Source organism: Anas platyrhynchos, chromosome 4 (genome assembly GCF_047663525.1).
Source record: "Anas platyrhynchos isolate ZD024472 breed Pekin duck chromosome 4, IASCAAS_PekinDuck_T2T, whole genome shotgun sequence".
NCBI lineage: Eukaryota > Metazoa > Chordata > Aves > Anseriformes > Anatidae > Anas > Anas platyrhynchos.
Genome location: NC_092590.1, coordinates 35,318,055 through 35,340,074, shown reverse-complemented (window position 1 = coordinate 35,340,074; position 22,020 = coordinate 35,318,055). Strand labels below are relative to the sequence as shown.

The window sequence follows — 22,020 nt, the reverse complement described above, 5'->3', positions numbered from 1 at the left end:
CTTCTAAAATATTTTGACTTTTTTTTTTTTTTCCAGAAGCTGTGCCTGAATGTTTTGCTTCTCATTTTATGTTTAATAAAGCAGTTTTGGAAAGAGTAGGTTTCAATTCAGTGTTGCTAACTTAGTCTTGATTTTCAAAAAGGAAGATACATCACCTCAGAGTTGATTTTTGTGGGGTGTATTCAAAGACTGGTGTTCTTGTGTGTGTGGTTCTCATAGGCTGGCTTGCCCTTGGCCTTTTTCTTCTCTGTGTAGAAGGTAACATTTACTCAGAACTTGGTGGACTTAGATCTCCTTGCCATTTTCTTAGTGTTGTTGTTCTATGTTGCAGAATTCAAGAAGCTTATTACAAATTTCATAAATGTAAATCAGGTTTTAAAGCTACCAAATGATGTGTGAATGGTGAGCTGTGCTTCAAAAGACCAAATGAGGTGAAATCTCGGTAAATTACAGTCTGTGGAAGAAGATATTTTAACATGGCTTTGAAAGCAATTTAGAATTAGAGGAGGATGTGTGTTGGAGCCTGTAGACAGTGCCTAGTTAGAAGAAAGCTTGGGAGGCCTCAGAGCATAATGAGCAGGTGTTATGTGTTGAACTCCCAAAATCTGTGCATAAATCAAGAGAGGATAGGAGGGAGTAAGGGGAATACTAGCAGTGGGCTGTGACAGAAGGTGTTGTCAATGAAGAACGATGCAGGTGATCCTGAGGAAGTCGTTACATGCAGAGGTCCCGCAAAAGCTTCGTGTGCTCTTGGAGCAGCTGCTGGTACTTCAGCCTGATGGGCCTGGGTCTGTTCCTGAGCCTCTGACTGAAAAGCAGCTGGCTCAGTTTGATGGCTTCTGAGCTCTAAGTGAAGAAAGAAACCATGCTCACATACGTGTTGATAGTGTGCCTTGTCTTTGGAGTCTGGCAAAGGTGCATGAGCATGTTTGAAGGTTTCAGACAACTTTCACATGAGTAGTTGAACAAACACGGGCTTGGTTATATTCTGATTCTTTTTGTCCTGTTATCACTTCAGTTAACTCATGAAGCTGTCCTGCAGAGTTAAGGGTAGCTTTTTGAAAGAACCAACATATGTATGTTTTGGGGAAGGGTACATATGGGCAGCGGTGGCTTGATAAATTTTTAGCATCTCTGTCTTCATTTTGGGAATGATGGGGTGCTGCTCCTTTTCAGGTGCTTGTATGTGGTGTCCATCACTTGTGAGACTCTCTTCTAGGTTTTACTGTAGGTCATTCATTGAAAGCAGTGGTTACACAACTGCTTCTGCTGTCCATGAAACAGCAGCATCTCAAAACTGACTTTGAATCTTGAATTGCATTGATGCTTTTAAGTTCTTGTTTCGACATTTCGCTTTAGGTTTTCTGCTGTTGTCTGAGTCAGAGCTGAATACCAACAGTTTAGTCAGAAGGTGGCACTATATTATGGTAAAATAAAAAGCAAGTTAAACAGTTTTAAAGCTCGGAATCATCACTTTTTTGGTAATACGTGATTAAACTTGTTGCTCTTTTCTTATATTTCTTGTTTTTCATTAGCGAGTACAATTTGCTTTAGCAAACAACAAACTTGACCTTTGTTGTAGTTTGAGATGCATTAACTACTCCAAGGATCAAGTATGTCTATAGAAAATACTTGAGCTTGGCCCCATGTCTAATTTTTCTGGCACCCCTCTGTCGTATGATACATCAGTTAACTTTGGTTGTTTCTTTTTTTTCAATCTTGAAGCTTTCAGTTACTTCTGAGATGTGCTAGCTTATTAATGTGTCAGGGTACATGATGAAATGCATCTTTGCAGACCAAGTATATCAGAATATTACCAAAAAGGAGTTTGAAATAAAATCGGCTATTAGAAGACTTAAAACATCAAATATCTTAATACAGATCGCTTCTTGTAAATTTAAGACAAATACTAACCTGTTTCTTGTACAATAGGGAGGTGCAATGGCTCAAGAGTCTCCCAAAAATTCAGCAGCAGAAATTCCTGTGACTAGCAATGGACAGCTGGAAGATTCCCATGAGCACAGCTTTAATAGGGTAAGAATTGTCTTTGGTGTCTAACAATGTACTGTTCCCAGAAATGCTGAAGTTACAATGCAACACAGAGGACTTCAGTCAAGATAGCTCTGCAAAGCTTTTGGAAGTTTAGATTGTTAAATGTGTTAATCTTGTTCGCAAGAATAGCGAGGAAATTCTGCATAAGGGTATGTACAAATCATGCTACACAAGCTTGTTTTCTGATGGATCTCAAATTTTACAGTAAGCTTTATTAAATGCTGTAGCAGACTACAGTTGGCTCTTGCTAAAATTGTTTAAGTAGTTTGCTATACCTTACCGATTCTAATAATTAAGTCAAGCTGCAGTTTTAAATACATTTAGTGTGTATGTATGTGACATATATGTGATGTACATACACTGTACTTTAAATGGTGACGGTAAGCTTGGAGACATAAACATGATAGAGTTTATGTAAGCTGTAGGTCTCTGGTTACAACTGTTGATGTAAGGTTTTTATTTTCTCTTATTTTAAGAGGAAAAAGAATTTCTTGGGGTACTTACATTACTTGTACTCTTTCTTTCTATTTAACCTAGTTCTAAACAAACTGGAGGATTGATTTACAGGGATTGCCTGACAGCCTGCCAGAACAAAAGGAAAATATTTTGGTAAAATAAGCATATGCCTAATTCTGGCTGTCTTCTGATTTTAGCTTCAGTGGAAAACCTCTTTTGAAACTGATAAATTATTGTTAAAGTTGACTGGGAAAAAATGAAGCAGAGATTACACATTGCAATAGCTTTTTTTTTTAATATAGAAAAGGGTATATTAGCAATAGCAGTCTTTTCTTAGTGTGAAATCTGGCTCTGTAATGCACAATTGCATGTATACATTTCAATGTTATTAACTCTAACCTTGAGCAGCCTGATTTTTAATTGCACAATTTTATCCGTTAAACAGGAAAATAAGCACTTTTAAAATATGAGCATTACCAGCTCCTGTGAATTCAGGCAACCAAGTCGTAAACTAATATACATGAAAAAGTATTGAGTAGTCCAAGGCAAGCTACTTCTAATGTGCCTCGAAGTAAAGATGGTCACATTCTGATTTGAAGCTGTAAACAAGGAAGAAGTAACTTTTCTTGTATTGAAGCTAAAAGATTACTACTTTATGAGCGGTATCAGAATGCAATGTGTTTGTAGCATTTAGAAAAGAAGCTATACTTCCGTGAAGATCTGTCTGTGGTTCTTTTTTTATCTTTGCTTTACTTTATTATCATTTCTTCTTGTCTTTGACTGTCCAGCAGAGGGTACTATGGTACAGTTTATGGAATTTGGGATTGGTTTTCTTTATTCTTACTTTGCTTTACAGTTGGAGTTATGAAAATGAGCTAATTATTCACACCTACTTGATATCTGACAAGATTTAGATTTTAAGGAAGTCTCTAAGCTTTGACAGTTCCATGGTGACTTGCAATGCAGAATTATTTCTAAAATAAATACTGAGCTGAACATCTATGTTTTGTTCTGTCCTATTAAAATGCTGATTATTGGGGGGTAGGAAACAATTCTGCAAGTTTAAAAACAAATTACACATACGCCATGAATATACTTCCTGGTTATTGGTAAAATAAGTGTAGGCATAATTTTGACTTCAGTCTGGCTTTCGCTTTAATGGGGAAGCTCTTCTGAAGCTAGTAAATGACAAACCATGAAGCAGATACTGCACATTGCAATAGTTTTTTCTATAAAAGGTCTATTAGTAGAGGATTTTTTCTAAATATTAATAGTGTAATATATGGTTGCATATTATAATTATTAATTTATTATTGTAAATAAACTATACATGCAGCAAAATTTAATAGATAGTTAAAAAAAAATCCTTGAAACAACATCCATTTGACTTCAGTTGTGGTGTAGTTGTATAATGAGCGTGACTGTAAAAAGGTATAAAACTTCATGAGATGCTATTACATCCATGTTGGAGCTCCATATTAAAAATACTGCACTTGGTACTATTTTTTTCTACTTCTGCTGAAAGAACTCAGTTTTTTGGTTTTGGAGTTGTTTTCCAAACCAACCCTGTCCCCTACCCCCCAAATGTATGGCAGTAAGGGATGGCACATGATTCTTAAGACTTGTTGCTCAACCAAAATTTACTAGTAACGTAATGTAAATCCTGGTTTTAACTTCTCTTCATTACACATCATCCAAGTTTTGATAAAGATATCTTTATATCTAAATGGGACAACTGAAATCTACCTTTAAGTGACAGTAAATTTGGTTTCAGCTGGAAATTGAGAAGCAAATTTACTATTTTTAAGACTGATGACCTTGATGCTGCTGTGACTTGACTGCTGCTTCAGAGGTATCTTTCTTTGGCTAAGAATTGCTTCTTCACTCTAGTGTGTTCAATACTTCTTCGGTAGTTACAGTAAATGGAAATTGCACTTAGTGTCTGGGTCAGAGCCCTTGTTTATTCAAAGTATAACTACCATGTTCTGTGGAAAATTGAGATGTTAAATAAGTATTTGTCTGTGGCCAAATATAAAATTTGAGGTAGGTTTTTGCTGGCATGCTACATGCTTTTGTGGCTTGAAGTTTACTCTGTTTTAAAACTTCCACTAAACCCCAAAATGGGTCAAATACTTGCATGAATTGCAGAAAATTTATACTTTGCAAACATAGTTGTATTTACTGCTGTAATTTCTTTTACAGTAATTATTCTGGGATCAGTGAAGATGAATTTTTTTGAACTGTCTTGTACAGGTTAAGACCTGCATGTGTGACCTAAACTCAGAATATGTGATAACCAGGGCTGCTTATAAACAAAACAAAGAAAACAATCTTCTTGGAATTAACATCTAGATCTGTTTACTAATCTGTTAGTCTCAAATTCTAATATTAAGCTTCTATTTATCTTTGTGTTTGTTATTTCTAATGCTTAATGCTCTCCTCTTTCTTTTTTTTCGTGCCAATATTTTCAGTAATTTTTTTGTTCTAACCTAAAGCGATACACATTGCACCGCAGAACTTACGTGCCAAGTTCTCAGGGGTCTTTTTTCCTATCAACTTATGGAAATGACAAGCTAAGCGCTGTTTTTTAGGAGGGCACTTAAGTAATGGCTTGTTGCTCCTTTCTGAAGTTGCACTGTTACCACAGTGCTCAGTAAGAATTTTTGACCACACTGGAGTTCAGTCCAATCAAACTCCAATCTACATTTCAATTACAGCTTGTCGGATGGCTGGGGAGTAAGGTTACTTTAGTTTTGTTTTTTTTTTACTTGCTGTAATCAGGGAGCTGTTCATCTAGATGTTGTACCATTCAGATGTAAATGGAAAAAAATGTGACTTACCCTGTGTTTTTATTTGCTCTTCTACTGTTATTTTGCCACAAGTACTTCAGCAGCTTTGATTGCATGGTTTTGGTAGACTGAGTAAATATGTAGTTAGGGTCTTCAGGGTTCTTTAGTTACAAAACTAAGCTTTAGTCTAGACTTGCAGCCTTAGCACTCTGATCAGACCTCATCCGTAAGTTGCACAGACATGAAATTTTTCACCGAGCGTGGTGTTTGTATGTACTCAAGCGTGGCAAGTATTTCGTTTTGCAAGACAACATTGTACAAATGTATTTACCTGGAAGTGGCAAGCAGCGTTGCTCATTGTTTGAAGGAAAATGCATTTAGCTGTGCAGAACATCAGACAGAATGGATTGCCATAACCTAATTGCAGGAGAAGCATATTGGTTCCAGCCTTGTGGACATAGGCTAGAGCACTGCTTGATGGATCTTCAGTAAATTGTTGGTTCCCTATGTCTAAGAAAAAAGAATCAAAAGAATATTTATGAGGTAACTTAAGTGTTTGCTTAGCTGTAAAGTTTCATTCAGAAATATGCTGGGACATACTCATTCTCTCGTTTGTAATAATAAGAGATGCCTAAGGAATTCTGACAAGTTTTGTCCTGTCTGTATGGTAGATGGAATTTTTTTTTTAACTAATAAAGCCTGTGGCTTCAATCATCATTGGATGAAATGTCTAATGTCGCCTTATTACAGGAAACCTTGATGCAGTGCTTTCAGCTCTCCAAGCTCTGTTGAAACTCAGTTATGCTTTAAAGACTTGATGTTTAGAAGAGTTTGCCAATGTTTGGATGTTTGTTACTCTATGCTAATAATAGAGGACTTCAGCAATTACTAAGGAAACATATTTTTCTTACTGCTTTGTACAAGAAGACTCAAACAGAAAACCTTGCTGGTTATTATTTTACACTGGTTTATTTCACTTATCCCTGACTTAGAGAGGATTTTTACAGGGGATTTTCCTCCCACAGTTTTCTTCCCATGCTATTATCATTTTGATTGGAATAGTGGTTGCTTTAATGTCCCTGAAGGGCTGGGGAGCTGAGGACTGTGCAGAGGAGTGTATTATATGGCTCCTTATTGAAAAAAGGCATAATGTGGAAGCTGCACAGGAATAATTAAAATTATTTTTAAAAATGTTCGTGTCTGTGAAGGCATTCAGGCAGTTGTAAGCTACTTGTTATGTTGAAACTATTGTTTCAAATCTATGTTGAGTTCTTAACAGTCTCCATCTCCAAAATTCCTGTTCCAATTGTTTCCTTTCATTTTCAGTATAGATTCCTTTCTGCCTCTTTTTGTACTCCTGTGGGGACAAAAACATTATTAAATATTGTATGTAATACTAGTAATAAGCTCTTGTCTTTGCCTTTCCAAAACTCCCCCAGTCTCATCACTCAAGTTCTCCATGAAACATCTGAGTTCCTATTTCTTAGATTTTGCTGTGTTAACTGGCGTAGCTAGACCTTAATTTGGGCAATTATGTTCTAATTACTGTAGATTGATTTAAAACTTCTTTCTGCACATCAGCTGTAGAAAACTGTTTTTATGAGATGAAACAAAGAGCAGTCTGCCTGTTTGCCAAGTGGTCTGCTTCATGCAATCTTGAAGAGTGAAAATTATGGATGTGAATGATGAGAGTAGAAGGGAAACTGATGTAAAAGCAGATTCTTAGTACGACATTAGGTAAATCTAAAGGTGTAGAGTAAGAAGAAAGGATCTTCTGTGTAAAGAGCAATATGTTGGGGAATAGGAAGAGATGTGTCAGTCCATTTGCTGTTCACCGTAGAGCAAACCTTTAAGCATAAAAATAAATGAGAGGAGAGCTGGAATTTATTCTGAAATGAGGATCTAGCGGATTATTTCATGGAAGGTGAGAGTGAAGTGATGTAGTAGGGCAAGGAGAAGAGAAAAATGCAGGATGAGGAGCTCCACTAACATATTACAACAAGCAAGAAGTGAAAGTTCAGAGCCTTATATCTTACTGGATAGATGTTAGATCTACTCATTAAAGAGTACTTTAATCTTTAAAATGTTAAACTGAACTTTACAAGAAGGCATGTTACAATTTTTTCCCCAGAGGTAACTTGAATAGTTTGTTAATAATGTCATCTGTCATTTAAAAAAAGTGTATGTTGCTTCTAGTTTTAGTTGCTCAACTTTTAACAGATTCACTCCTTGAGTTAGCCAGTGACATGTTGTTTTTTAAAGAGATTTCTTGAAAGTAGTAAAGGCAACTAAACCCGTATCTTTTAAAAGTATTTAGTAGTAGCAGATGATGATACTTGGGGATACGTTAATAATGGACTGACACTGTGAAATCAGTACAGCCTTGTTTGCTGTAGGGGCTCCATGATTCTACCTGTAGGAGAGACAACAGTTTTGATATTTTTCCCTCTTCATTTCAGATGAGTATGAGGAGCATGGATAGGAATTGTCTTTTTGAAAACAGCCTTGTAACTCAGCCAAAATTCCTTCACGTACACCCTATTCTGCATGACTTCTTTGCTGTATCTACCATGTCACAGGATTGGTACATCAAAAATTCATACTGGTTCATGTACATGATCTGTATAATTAACTGATGATTACCCCTTTTGGAGGCACTTAAATAAGGTTAACCTTACTAAAATATCTTTAGCTTAATACAATGATTTAAACTGAAAATGGAATTCAAGCAAAGGTTGGTTAATGTAGTTTTAATGCTCCCTACTGTGTAGGTTTGCACTGATTTGATTAGGCCAAATTAAACGGTGCAGCTGTCTTATGTACCTGTACTTCATGCTTTTACTTCTTTGCACCTTTATCATCCTAGATGGCAGAGATTGGAATAGGCAAGTTGACCTTTTCACTTAATGGGAATATTCTAAATTGCAGTTCTTACAGCTCTAGTCCTGGGCCTCAGTCAAGTTACAGTGTTAAAGTACTTTGAGATGGTAACTGCATAAACCAATGCTATGCTTTTAAGCAACATACAATTGAAAATAATGAATGAAACATCTCTTTTTATGGTGATGATGTTCAGAGTTAAACTTTTGAGATGTGTCGGTGATTCTGGAATTCTAGTGAAATGACTACGAAGAAGATAGGAAATCACAAATTTGAAAGCAGCTCTTGGGATCATCAAAATATTCCCACTAGTTAGAAGACCAATAACTGGTCAAAATATAATTACTGTCATCTTGTAGGAGAATCTGACTTCACTTCCCATGTTTTAACAGGAAGTGTTGATGGGAACAAAAAAGAAAGCGATTTACATAACTTCCTTACCATTCAAAAATCTCCAATTACTGTCACAGCTTCTTGTAAACATGTAGTTTTGTGCGTGTCGTCTTTTCCTTACTCTAAGGCTGTTTCTAAATCGTCCCTTGTAAGTTATCAAAGTGATAAATTGCTTCATCAGAATGATCACAGATTTTTGGCTAGCCTTTTTTTTTAATGCATGTAAAGTAGCACTACCATTTGCAAGAATGACGTGTTAAAAACTCAAGTTTGCATACAGAAACATGTCTCCACTGAACGGTAGCTTGCATGTTTATATACAATATAGAGGTGGTGGATTGATGATCACTAACTTTTTGATGACAATTCTCATCATGTATAAATGTCTGTCTTCAGGAAGGTATATTTCAGCTAGTTAGTAAAAGTATTAAAAACAGGCATGAATGCAGCTCTTTACACTGAACTTCGCCCTTTTTTTTTCCATTAAAAGGAAAGATACCTTTGAATAAATGTTTGTGCCTGTCTGTGTAGTTACATATGTCTATAAAAATACTATGTATATACCCAATTGTAGATTTGAATATATTTTCTTGACCTGAATATCATATTTTTTTTGTTTTGGAGAAGGGTGTGTTATAATAATGTAAATGATTTATTTACCTGTAGTTTGTTCAGCCTGTGTTTAGCTTCAAATTAGAGTTAAGTTGAATGTATAAAAGCAGTACAGTTGCTTAAGTTTAGATATGAACTTTTCTATTTACAAAATAGATGTTCTGCATTTTAACGCAAAATACAGATGATTGCTTAGATTCCTGTTTCAAACATGCTTATGCAGGTTAGCTGTCTACATTTCTTTGGCTTCATATTTAAATATTTCTGAAGACTATACCACGTGCCAGGGTGCCCTTGGGGAAAATGTTTGATGCCGTGTCATTTTTGTTAAATTGGTGCATCTTCTCCTCTGCCATCCAGTTACCCTTTTGCAAGCTTTTCTGCTTTTTCATCTCCTACTGACTTGCTTCGGAGTTAAATGGACTCTGTCTGCCAGCTACACTAAGTTGAAGCAAAAGCCTTCCATCCCACCACTAACTACAAGTACTTAAATGGAAGTACCAGAAATAAGTTGTGAAGGCTGAAAGCAGTACGTATCAGATGGTGTGGTATGCTTTATTTGTGAGATCAGGTTCTGTGTGTGACTACTGTTGTTCATACTACTTATTTTTTCCATTTTTCTTTTTGGTATAATGCTGCAAATACACAAATGTAGCATAATCTATTATTAAATAGCTGGTTTGTATGAGTGAAAGTACAGCTACAGGAATTGGTTACTCTGATTGCAGTAGCATCCTGTGTTCTCCACATCAACAGGACTTCTGTGACGTTGGAGTTCATGTTTGTAGCTTTTCCTTTTTCCCTCCTCTCAGGAGTTTGTCTTAAACTGAAGACAACTGACTAAATCTGTGGGAGCGTGATGCAAAGCCACTTGGGGACCTTCTGAGCCTCTGGGCAGTGTCATTCTTAGGCACTAGCTCGCTTCTGGGTTGTGGAATGGATGGCTGCAGTATTATGCATGGATTGGATTGTAAAGGTTTTACTTTGTACATGATGCTTTTAATTACATCAGAAATAGTTTGTGTCCCTGTCCAGACAGAGGCATTTCAAAGCTATGTATAGTTTTTCTGTGCATATTTCACTATTGCTCCTCTGTAGTATTACCTTTTCTTGCCTCTGTATAGAAGCAGAGGGCATGTAAAACAGTACTTGACTCCATAAAATGCCAGTTTTCTAATTCCGTAATCCTTAGTTTTTTGGATGTGTATTTTACCTTTTTGCTTTTATTTCCAGAGTAGCTTTTCACTGGCTTTTTACTTTAAAGAATTAGTGAATGCCTGGACATTTCAAAATGTGAATTTTGAAATGTGAAGTCATGTTTCAATAGTAGGCCTGCATTGGTCTTCTGTGAAGACCTCAGTTGCCTGAATGTCAGGACAGGTTGGCAGTACAGTGGGTGATGAGCTAGCGGGTCAGAAGAGATGATTCTCTCGCTGTGTTTAGCATTGGTGTGGCCTCACTGTGAATGAGGGGAGGGGGCTGGGGCATCTCTCTTGGGAGGAAAGGCTGGGAGCTGGGCCTGCTGAGCCTGGAGGAGAGAAGGCTGAGAGGGGATCTCTTATACATTTATATATAAATATCTTAAGGGAGGCTGTCAGGCACAAACTGAATCACAGGAAGTTGCATCTGGATACGAGGAAAAACTGTGAGGGTGACAGAGCGCTGGAACAGGTTGTCCAGAGGGGTTGTAGAGTCTCCTTCCCTGGGTATATTCAAAACCTGCCTGGGTGTGATCCAGTGCGGTGTGCTCCAGGTGACCCTGCTTGGCCGGGGTGTTGGACCCTTTGGACCTCAACCATTCGGTGATTCCCTGATTTGTTTTGGGCTGCACAACATAAGAAACGTGTTAGGGTCCTTGGAAATGTCCAGAGGAGGGCAACAAAGCAGGTGAGAGGGCTGGGAGGCATTTTCTGTGGGGGGAGGCTGAGGATGCCTGGGTTGTCTCACCTGGAGAGCAGGAGGCCAAGAGGCGGCCTCCCTGTGATCTGCAGCTCCCTGGGCAGGGGAGGTGGGGACGGAGGTGCTGGTCTCTGCTCCCTGGTCACAACGGAATGGGACAAAGCTGTGACGGGGAGGTTCAGACTGGACATTAGGAAACAGTTCTTTACCTCGAGGGTGGCCAAACCCTGGAACAGGCTTCCTAGAGAGGTAGTTGATGCCACGTGCCAGTCAGTGTTTGAGAGGTGTCTGGATAATGCCCTCAATAGCACGTTTCAACGTCTGGTTAGCCCTGAAGTGGTCAGGCAGGTAGGCTGAAGGATTTTGTAGGCTTCTTGCTCCCTGAAGGGATCATTTGTGACACTGAGTAGGTGCTCGGGGGAAACTCTTGAAGTGGATGTTTTTACAGTGTCAGATTGTGTAGAGACTTCATGTACTGTTCATAGAGTTAATGGATGCTGCAAATTTTAAAGATATTTCTTGCCTGGAGTGAAGTAGTGTTTCATCTTTAACATTGTGATAGTTGCTGCCATGTTTCTTGCTTGTAAAATGTTGTCTGCCCTTAGTCTGAGATCATTGTGCACTCCCATCTGCTTTTAGCTGAAGGCATGAGTACGTGGCTCTGGGTGCTTGGACCAGCTTCGGACCCCTTGACATGGTGATGGGGACACGCTTCTGGTAACAGCTGCTGTAAGAGGTGGCATTCTTGTTGTGCCTTCCTTTTAAACCTGAACAGCTCTGTGGGTTTTGTAACTTTTTCTTTCCTTGTAAATGGCAGAAGGGAAACGTAGAATTAACACACCAATATATTTAAATAAATACACAAGCTATACTTGGTGCTTCTTGTTCCTTTGTTTTATTTGTACATCACAATGGAGTGCTGTGACACCAGAGAAGACATTCCAGGCTAGAAGCAAAACTGTTTGTCTGAGAGCTGCTGAGATTACATTATAATACCTTGGAGTCACTTTTATGTTTTTTTAACATCAATTTTCCATTTTATTCAAATATTTTAAGGACTTGAAACGTTCATTACCAGTTGGACTTGGACTCTCTGAAACCAAAATAACATCTCATGGCTTTGACAGCACCAAAGAAGGAGTCGTTGAGGCAGGACCATTTCCAGGTAAAGGTAAATTGCTTTTTTTAACCTCGATTTTTCAATTTAAAGTCTTGAGGCATATTTTTTAATATGGTCAGAAATAATAATGTTCTGTAGCTGCTTGGAGCATTTGGGTGTAGATGTATTGATTGATGTATGTTAGTGACAACCTGAGGTGTTAAAATAGAGCTACATGCTGCACTTCTATAATCTGTCACAGGGCTCATGCAAGCTGAGGGGAAAATTGGCCTGCAGTTATAGAAGTATTTCACTTGAAAACTTTGAAACTGTGTCAAACTGAAAGGTTTAACACTTACATTGCATTGAAAGTCTGTTAAAATGTGGATAAATACATTGCAAGTGTTGTTCCAATGTGAAATGTAACATATTTATGTCTGGATACACAGTTCACTTAGCGGAAACAGACAAACTAGTGAAATTCTTCTTTGCTCTTGAGACATCTCTCCTTTTTTGTTATAATACATAACTTTATTTTAATGTATTGTCAGGAGCGATAATGCTTTGGATCTTTTTTTCCAAGTATTACATAATGAAAAAGTTTCCTCATATCTTCTAAACACAGTCACCGTTGTTTATAGCAGGAGGATTTTAGTTAATAATTTATTCCCAATACAAGTCTTAATATGTTTAAAAAAGTATAAACTGGTATTAAACAGCGAGAAACAGTGGTAAACAAACCAGTAATGTCAGTGTTTCCCATCTGTCTAAAAACAGTCATACAATGATATAGTATGTGAAAGGGATATTTTAATGAATTATGTAGCTTAGACGATGTTTAAATTTGAAAGGTTGGAAGTGATCTCAAATGAGCAGCTGTGAAAATAAGTCTCTTTGTAGTCGTAGATTTAATTTACATTTTGCTTCATTTCCTGTTTTGTGAAATGCGCTTATGAAAACAGTGATTTACATGCTGTACTTTACATATATTACTAAGTGAATGCTGTGGTTTCTTTAAGGCTGGAATTAGCAAAATATCTAGGTAAAAACTGAGCAGATGGCAAACTGCTCATCATCCTTGCCTTTTTGTATTCTGTTTGCAGCATAACTGTTGCAGCTGTTACATGCCATAGTCTATAAGGAAAATGGTGTCTAAGATGCGTTTCAAGCTATGCTAATATGTTTGAAATCTAAATGTTCTGCAGTAAGTTTTGTATACAAATTATGAGCTTTGAACATGTTTTTAACACTTCAGATACTACAGCTTTCTTCCAAGGATATTTTTTTTCAGGTTTTTCCAGATGTTCATATATCAGACAGAAATGGTAGAAGTGGTAGTGGTAGAGGCTTAGGCTCTTGATAAAACTGGGGAGAAAAATAGAAATGATAACCCTGTTTTTAAATGTTCTTTATTCCCTTTGTGTCCTTATTCAGGCTTCCTTTTTGAATGCAAAATAAGTGATGCTGGAGGAGCAGAGCTTTTAGGATTTGGGGGAAGAGGCGGGATGGCAAAACATGCATAAGGCTGCATTAATACTATTGAGTGCTAGGATTTTCTTCATTATTATTATTTAACCACTTGTCTTAGCTCACTTGCTGAACTGATTTGGTCTTTAGGACTTCAGTAGGATCTTGCAATCAAACTTTTATGCCTAGATAAATCTACTGGCAGCCCATATGTGATGTACCACCACGGAAGATCACAGCAAATGAGATACCTTTCAATCTTTTAATTTCTGTGTGATATTAAAATGTTTTATTGTTGTATTTGTATACCCCTTGTTGCTAGTAGGACTCCAGAATATATTTAAAAGGCAAAAGCTGTTTGTTGATTTGGTTAATTCAACTGGTATTTTTGGTGTTACTGATAAGTTTTAGCCCAAACTATGAAGCTTGGGCTTTTTTTAATTCCTTGCCCCAATCCTGCAATGGGCACACTGTCAGCCCTATGAAGTATCAGAATTTCTCAGCAGAAGCAATGAAAGCTCCCCCCCCAATATGCTGATGACTCATTACTGCAGAGAAAAAGCTAACTTGCTTTTTTTTTTTTTTTAAGTCCTGAAAATTCTGTAAGATTGTCACTTTACATTTGTCATATGGAACAGTTGCAAAGCACTGAAAAACATAATCCTAAAACTGTTTAGGGAGCGCACACAGTGCAGATCACTGAAAGGTATGTCTTGTCCAAAAGATAGCAAGCTAGTGCTGTAAAACCTTTCTCTTGAGAAGGAAGTTACACACCTTAACAGCTAATGGCTCCTATGATCTTTCTCCTGTCCTTTTAGGAGAGGTTATTGCTGAGGTGTTTTTTTGTCATAGATTTAGGCACAGATGGTAATCAAGTTTAATTGAAATTGGTCCAGATTTTCAGAGCCTGCTTCATTCCTTAATGCCATGAATATCATTCAGCATCACTGCGGCGTAAAATCTACCTAACCCCAAACCAGTGGTTTCAACTGCAGCAGCCGCATGTTCTAACAGTGTCTCCTGGAATCTTCTGTTGGCAGTGTAAACTTCACTGGTGAACCTGTCGGTTCTATTTTGACGATTCTTTAAGAAGAAAGCAAAGTTTGGCATCATGATTTAAAAAAAAAAAAAAAAAAAAAAAAGATTAAATCACAAAAACTTGGAGAAGTTCATACGAACATCTGCACCTTTTCAAAAGTGTTTCCACCAGAGATTCCAGTAACTTTCCTGGGAATACTTAGTGTGTTGCTGAAACAAATACTTTGTTGCTTTGAAAACCTGTCTGCGTAAAAGTGCGTGTTGGCTCCGAAGGGAAGATGGTGGATTTTCATGTTAAATGTGTCCACTTTTCAGGTTCCTCAGCATCACCCAAACCATCTGTTATATCTCCTAGCAGTGCAGCAGCTAGCAGACTGGCTGGACAAGGTTGTGATTTAATTATTCCCACAGGTATCATAGCACTGAACGGATAACGCCCTTGTGTCTGCTGACGCTGTACTAACTCCTCCATCTCTAATAATTTGATTTACTGTTATTTAGAAATGCAATTTCTGGGGTCTTTTGGTGGTTCTCATTTCTGGATTTTAACGGTTGACAAAATATCCTTTGCTTTCCTTTCTGTATGCTGCTTTTTGCTCTATAATGCGAAAAACAATTAATTACCGAATCTTCATACTAACGAACAGTAGCAAAATGTGAATAACCAGGATCTTTTATTTAGGTTAAAGCTGAAACTTTGGGCTTTCTTTTTGCCAAAATGTTCACATGTTCCAGTAGGACTGAGTATGAGGTGGCAATTAGGAATTCATAACACCCAAACTAGGCTTTGCCACTTGACTCATTTTGTGCCTATGGGCAAATTACTTAACATCTTTGTCTGTTTCCTTCTATGTAAAAGGAGAGAACTTATTCAGTTACCTCATAAGGGTGTTGAGAGGATTAATTACTTAATGTTTGCACAGCATTTTGAAGACGTAAAGGACAGTGGTGCTTGATGCTAAAGGAGTATCTTGAGGCATCTGGATAGACTCTTTTTCCAAGCTCTTACTTACGTAAATAACCTAGCAGGGCTAAGGTGACTCTAAGTAGCATTCAGGATTATTCGAATGATATAGAAGCAGCAATAGTCAAAACTGCACATGAATAAATAAATAAAGTTGCTTAAATTGGTAGATCTTTGCAGTTCTTACTGTTTAGGACACCAGAATGAGTTTTTCCAAATTAAAACTTAGAATCTGTGATATCCCATACTAGCTTGAGAACGCTCAGTATTCAACCACAAATATGTGCCAACTGGCTGTAGATATTTTGATGTGTTGCTTGCAGTTGTATCTTCATTGCTCTTTTACCCTGGCTGTTTGTAGAATTATTACTAAACCAAGAGCTAAAAAGCTGAGATATATTTAAAGAGTGATTCTTTTTGTGGCTGAAAATGTCTTTTGGAAAGGCTAACATTCATTGGAGGAAAAGTCTGTTTTGAGATTTCTTTACTGGTTTTACTGGATGTACTCTGTTACAGCAGTTGTTATATGTCAATCGTTTTCATTGAGTGATCTGCAGGGTGTAAACCAACTTTTAGATTGGCTAAATCCAGGATGATGATCAACTACTGGAATTTTAAATCATGGATTAGGTAATAAATGTGTATCTAAAGCTATTGTAAGGTTGGTTAGTAAAATTCCTTGCATTCGGGTAAGCTTTGTTCAGCCTATCGCTACGTAAAATTACTGATATTATATATATGCTTCCTATCATTTATAAAATAACTTCTGAATCGATATTGAAAATTTGCCTGTTTATTAAAGCTGTTACTCTCACCTTGTTCTGCTTTTGCATGTGCAATTGCACAAATCTTCCTTACTTGCTGTAGATCCCTTAAACAAAACAAAAAGGCCTTAAAGACTTGCTTTATTTCTGACACAGGGGGCAGAGCTCAGCAGAAGAGTGGACCTGTTGTGTTAGCAGATGAAGTAAAGAATCCAGCAATGGAGAAATTGGAATTGGTGAGAAAGTGGAGTCTAAACACCTACAAGGTACGCAGTCCTACATTTGTGTGTGCATGTATATTCTAGAAATGAGTTTGTGACTAGATCAGATTAAAGCTTTCGAAGCATTGCGCTGCGGTATGAGAGGAAGTAATCTGTTGTTTCAGTAAGCATAAACAAGAATGTGTGCAGAAGGCTTAGTTTTCTTCCAGGTGTAACCTTTGTTAGCCTTTTTAAATCCATGGTGTTAAACGGGAAATTTTTTAAAGGCATTTATATAACAAGGAGGAAATGTTATGTCTCTGTCCCCTTCAAAAGATCATACAGACTTCAACTCTAACTCTTGAGTCTTTTTGCTGAGCTGATTACAGATACAGTAGAATTTTAGCTCATAGGCCCACGTGTAAGTTCCAAACTTGTTAATTGCTGTTCTGATGTTTTTGTTATATCTTGGCTGAATTTTTTCTTAGTATTGAAATTGTTGCTTTCAACTCATATGTTATTTTCCAATGGCAATTCTTTGAGATCAACTGGTAATTGATGAAATTAAGGTAATAACAAAAGAAAAAAGAAAAGGTTCTTAAAGAGCCAATTTGCCAGCTGTGACTCTCATTAAAAAGCCACAAAGTAAGGAACAAGTGTCATGGAATATATTTTAATCAGGAGCTTTAAACAAAGACTGGTTTTGAAAAACAGCTTTGCATTAAAACTCAAATGGCAGAGGTGTGGACAGGTAGGGGTGTGCATCAGTAGGACCTGCATCAAACCATAAAGCAATGAGAAATTTGTTTTAAATTTTTTTCCTGTGTAAAACAGAGGTCTGAAACCCTCCAGTATTCTCAAATCCGGTAAGGGCATTCACCCAAGTAAGGATGGGAACCAGGGGATGATAGGGACATTCTACCCACTAGAAAATGTTTGTGCTGGTCTTTGTGGTAGAATCAGAAGTTTGATCCTTTTCTTTGTCTAACTAAATTGATTTTAGAATTTCTACTTTGCATGTAACATAAATTTTGTGGCAACTGCAGGAGTCTGTCAGCCTTTCTTGCAGCCTTCTGTGGTCCAGTCAGAGTACATGCTACTTAGCTGAAGTTGTTCTCTAAAATTCTGTGTCCATTTAAGAAACACTGACTCTTGAGACTTAATCTGCTATACCACAAATTTATATCACAAATAAATAAGAGGATATGATCTTACTCTCTCTTTCTGGTGCTTTGATTTTAAAAGAACAAAATCAAGAAAACCCTGTGTCACAATTGCAGAAGGATTATAAACCTGTTTATGCACACCAATAACCAGAGGATTAGTGAAAAGTGCTGGAATGGTGGTCTTAGATCCCTGTTCAGAAAATTATTTCTTTGGCAGTCTTGGTTTAAAAAAAAAAAAAAAAGTATATACATGTGTTTCTTGGTTTAAACCTTTCCCTCCCTGAAACCTAGAATTTCATCAGTTGTGGAATAGCGAAGACTAGCACTTCCAGAAAATCAAATGAATCTGTCTTCTTGGAATCTGGAAACTTGAGATTGTCTCTCAAATATGCCTGAGGAGGTGAATCAGTTAAGATAGGACTCCTGAAACATCGTGACTTTTATTTTAGAGCTGTCTTAGATCATCTGAGTTTATCTGAATAGGCGTAGCGTTATACAAATGTCCCTGGAGATGCCACTTTAAAATACTTTCTATACAGTCTATACAAAAAAAAAACGTGTCATTTGTTAGGGACAGTATTTCAATTTGTGGACATAGTGGCATTGGTTTCTTTTCAGGAAGGTCATGGGAAGAAACCTCCTCTTTATCTTGTAATAGCTAACTGATTATATGTTAGATGTGGAAATGAAGGGCAGCAATACATGGTTAGGGAAGTTGGCAGTTGAACCCCTAGGAGCTGAAACGATGTCATTCTATGTACTAGGCATTAATCTGCAAGTGCAGTTAGTGGTGAAGCTGTTACCAAGTTATTTAGGGAACTGGCAGGAATAGTATCTCCAGCACTGTGTCAGGGATTATGAGATGGAAATTACTGGATTCTGGGGACTGAATTTAGAAGAAATTTTTTCTGTGTGCTGGCACACAGTCTTTTTAAGGCCTCTTTTGGCCACTGTGAGAGGTAGGGTGCTGAGTGAGGGGAACTTTGGTGTATCCCAGTAATGCCTTGTCCTGAAATGTATGCAGGAACTTTGTGTGGGCATTTAGATGAAGAAAGTGACTATTGGATGAATGCAACTCTTCAAATCACTAGTTGCTTTTTTTAAACTTCAGAAAAGTTATTTTTTAAGCTTTGACTTTACCGACTTCAACAGTTGATGTATGAGTCACACAACTCCTGTGTTACGGCTGCAGTGCCTTGATAGAATGTACATCAACAATGAGATGTAGTCGATCAGTCTTTATTTAGGCCTTCCTTTTTCTGCAGGCCACTTGCTGGGAACCATTTAGAATTAAGAAATGTGTAACTGGAACTAAAATTCTGAAGCTTTGCGAAGTCAGTTGGTTCTCTTCTGTAAATCTTCCTCACTGATCAGATGTGTGAAATCTTCAGGAAGATAGATCGTCAGTGTCTAAACAACGATTTCTTTAAAGTGTGCTTCAGAGACCTTCCACCTTTTTCCTGGCATCGTCAGTATCTGTCACTTTGTTTTTAGCTTTCCATTCCAGTTGTCCTCTTTGTCAGCCAGCTCTTACTTGCAGATACCACTCCTTAGCAGCTTTCTCTGTTACGTCCAGAGATCATACCCATCTGTGAGGTGATGATTAAGTATGCCTGTATATATTTTGTATACCCTGTTTTTTGTCCCCTATGCGTTTCTGTGAATGGGACACATTTGCTTTTGTTATCTTCTACTTCTGTGTCTGTTTAAGCAACTGTTTACCATTGATAATTACAGGGGGTTGATGTTGCACTTCTGCCTAGCCTAATCGTGAATTTTCATAGACCACTTAACCTTCTCCCCGAACTCATGATGTAATGAGATTATTTTGTTGCCTTTGCAACTAGTGGCCCTCTTCATTCCCTCCAGTCTTCTGTTCCTTAGTAATCATGAGTTAGCCTCAAAAGTTGTTCTCTTTTCTTCTCCCATAATCTAACAGCCAGAGCATTTTTTGTTCTTTCCCTTCCCCAGACTCCCCCTTTGGATGAGAGAGGTTTTTTCATTTTAGTAGTAAGACAGACCCAAGGAATTTGTGACTCTTCTTTGCTTTCAACGATTCTAATAAAGCAGCTTATCTTCTTGTTTTTCATCACAGAATGAATCATAGAATGGTTTGGGTTGGAAGAGACCTTGCAGATCATTGAGTTCCAAATCCCCCTGGGCAGGGACACCTCCCACCAGACCAGGTTGCTCAAAGCCCCATCTAACCTGGCCTTGAACACCTCCAGGGATGGGGCAGCCACAGCTTCTCTGGGGAGCCTGTGCCAGTGCCTCACCACCCTCATAGTAGAGAATTTCTTCCAAATATCTAATCTAAATCTCCCTTCTTTCAGATTCTATTTCCCTTTGTCCTATCACTAAATGCTCTGGCAAAGAGTCCCTCTCCACCTTTCCTGTAGGCTTCCTTTAGGTACTGGAAGGCCACAATGAGGTCTTCTTGGAGCCTTATCTTCTCAAGACTGAAAAACCCCAATGTCCTCAGCCTGTCTTCACAGGAGAGGTGCTCCAGCACTTTGGTCATCTTTGTGGCCCTCCTTTGGACCTGCTCTAACAGGTCTGTTTCTGTCTTAGGTCGGGGGCCTCAGAGCTGAGCAGTGCTCCAGGTGGGTTCTCAAGAGAGCAGAGTAGAGGGGGAGAATCACCTCCCTTGACCTGCTGGTCACACTTCTTTTAATGCAGTCTGGGTTACAACAGCTTAAACTTTGAGGAAAAAACACTGTATCTGTTTCACAAGCCTCTACTGGACTACTAGTAGAACTTGTATTTCTGAGACGTTTCCCTTAAATCTATTGCTGTTGTTTGTTGCTTTTTGCTTTGAGAATTATTTTTCTTAAAATTTGCCTCGTATACCTTTTCACTTCTTGAGAAGCGTGGTATTATTATGCAGGAAAATGTTCTTTATAGGTTTCTTTTTAAAACAATGCCAAACAATTTGCGTGTGGAATATTCTCTCTGTTTTCTAGTGAGAAAATAGAGCAACTGTCTTTAAGCTAGTTCAGTTAGAACCAGCGTAAATGAAAACAGTAGGTAGGTGCATCCCCTTTGTTACTCTTGTTCAGTGTTCAGCTTCAACTACATCTCACTTTAATGAAGCATACGGAATAAGTATTTCAACTGACTCATTCCTCATTTTCTCATTTGCCAGTACTGTTTTCTTCATGTATTTTGTCAGAACTTCTGAGGCAAGTACTCCTTTGGTGAAAGTAACTTCTTCCTGTGTGAAAATTTTTTTGCTTCCAAAAATTCTACCTTTCACGACGTTTCCTTTAATTTCAATAGGTATGTGTCTGAGCATTTTCTTGGAAAATAGCCAGCATTTCTCCTTTAATTCCATGTTTGCTTTTATGTCTTGTCAAATGCTTATTTATACTCCTGGCATACTCTTTAAGACTTTTTACAATTTCAGTTGCAGGCCTTAGTATTAAAGGTCAATTCTGTGATGATATGACCTGGTGTGCTCTCCAAAATTTCAGATTCTTGACAGAAAAATTTCTACTAGGTTAGCTATGCTCTTTCTTGTTAACTTGTTGAGTCTAATGAGGTAGCCCAACTCCTGGCTTCCAATCTAAAGCTTATCATTTATGACCATCTTGTTCTACTTGATTCTTTTTTTGAGTCTTCCTTGTTTTTGTCTATTCAATTTAGAAATTATTGAGAAGTTCTAGAAGGTTGAAAGAGTATCTCCTTTGGAAGTAAGTGAAGACCAGACTAATCCAAATTCCTTGAATTTGGCAATCCTGGAAAATCTAGTGGTGTAATGTACCCTGGGAATATGTTTTAAGATAGAGTTGGGCTTTATCTCTCCTAATGAAACTTACATTTTGTGCTTTTTTTTTTTTTTGTGAATGTAGTTGCCTTGTAATTCTGTTTCTAGCAGTCCTCCTTCATATGTGTAACTTAATTTTGTCTTCACCTCTTGGAACCACGGATTAATTTAAGATTAATCATAACTAGAGCAGCAAATAATTGCTCCTTTACATAGAGAAGTTGCATGGTTTTGCCACATCTGCTTGGCAATTGGCTTCTCCGATGCATCACCCAAGGGGAAGCCCCAGTGGTGCGTCTTGGGAGGCTCACTGTTGAGTCGGGTTCAAATCTCTGGCAAGGAGATGTCACAGGTAACTGGAATGTGGCAGCTGCCGAAGCTGTCGTACCCTTTGGCTGGCTTAGGAAGAGCAGGTTTTGTTGCTCACTGTGTTAATGAACTGCAGAGCTGCCTCAGAAAGACTTTTTTGGTTACA

The 22,020-nt window shown here is 37.8% G+C and overlaps 1 protein-coding gene across 10 annotated transcripts in view; it reads left to right on the top strand.

Moving 5' to 3' along the window:
- ARFIP1 (ARF interacting protein 1) overlaps window positions 1-22,020 on the top strand; it is a 42,638-nt gene that overhangs the window by 6,610 nt on the left and 14,008 nt on the right. For 3 of the 10 annotated variants that reach the window (XM_027456657.3, XM_027456651.3, XM_005020927.5), the window contains 4 exons: window positions 1,933-2,034; window positions 12,138-12,252; window positions 15,001-15,096; window positions 16,570-16,679. In XM_027456657.3, coding sequence (XP_027312458.1) covers window positions 1,942-2,034; window positions 12,138-12,252; window positions 15,001-15,096; window positions 16,570-16,679 — 414 coding nt within the window. In that variant the 5' untranslated portion in view covers window positions 1,933-1,941. The remainder of the gene's footprint in view (window positions 1-1,932; window positions 2,035-12,137; window positions 12,253-15,000; window positions 15,097-16,569; window positions 16,680-22,020) is intronic. The other 7 variants (XM_072037386.1, XM_027456654.3, XM_027456652.3 and 4 more) reach the window with 6 other exon arrangements.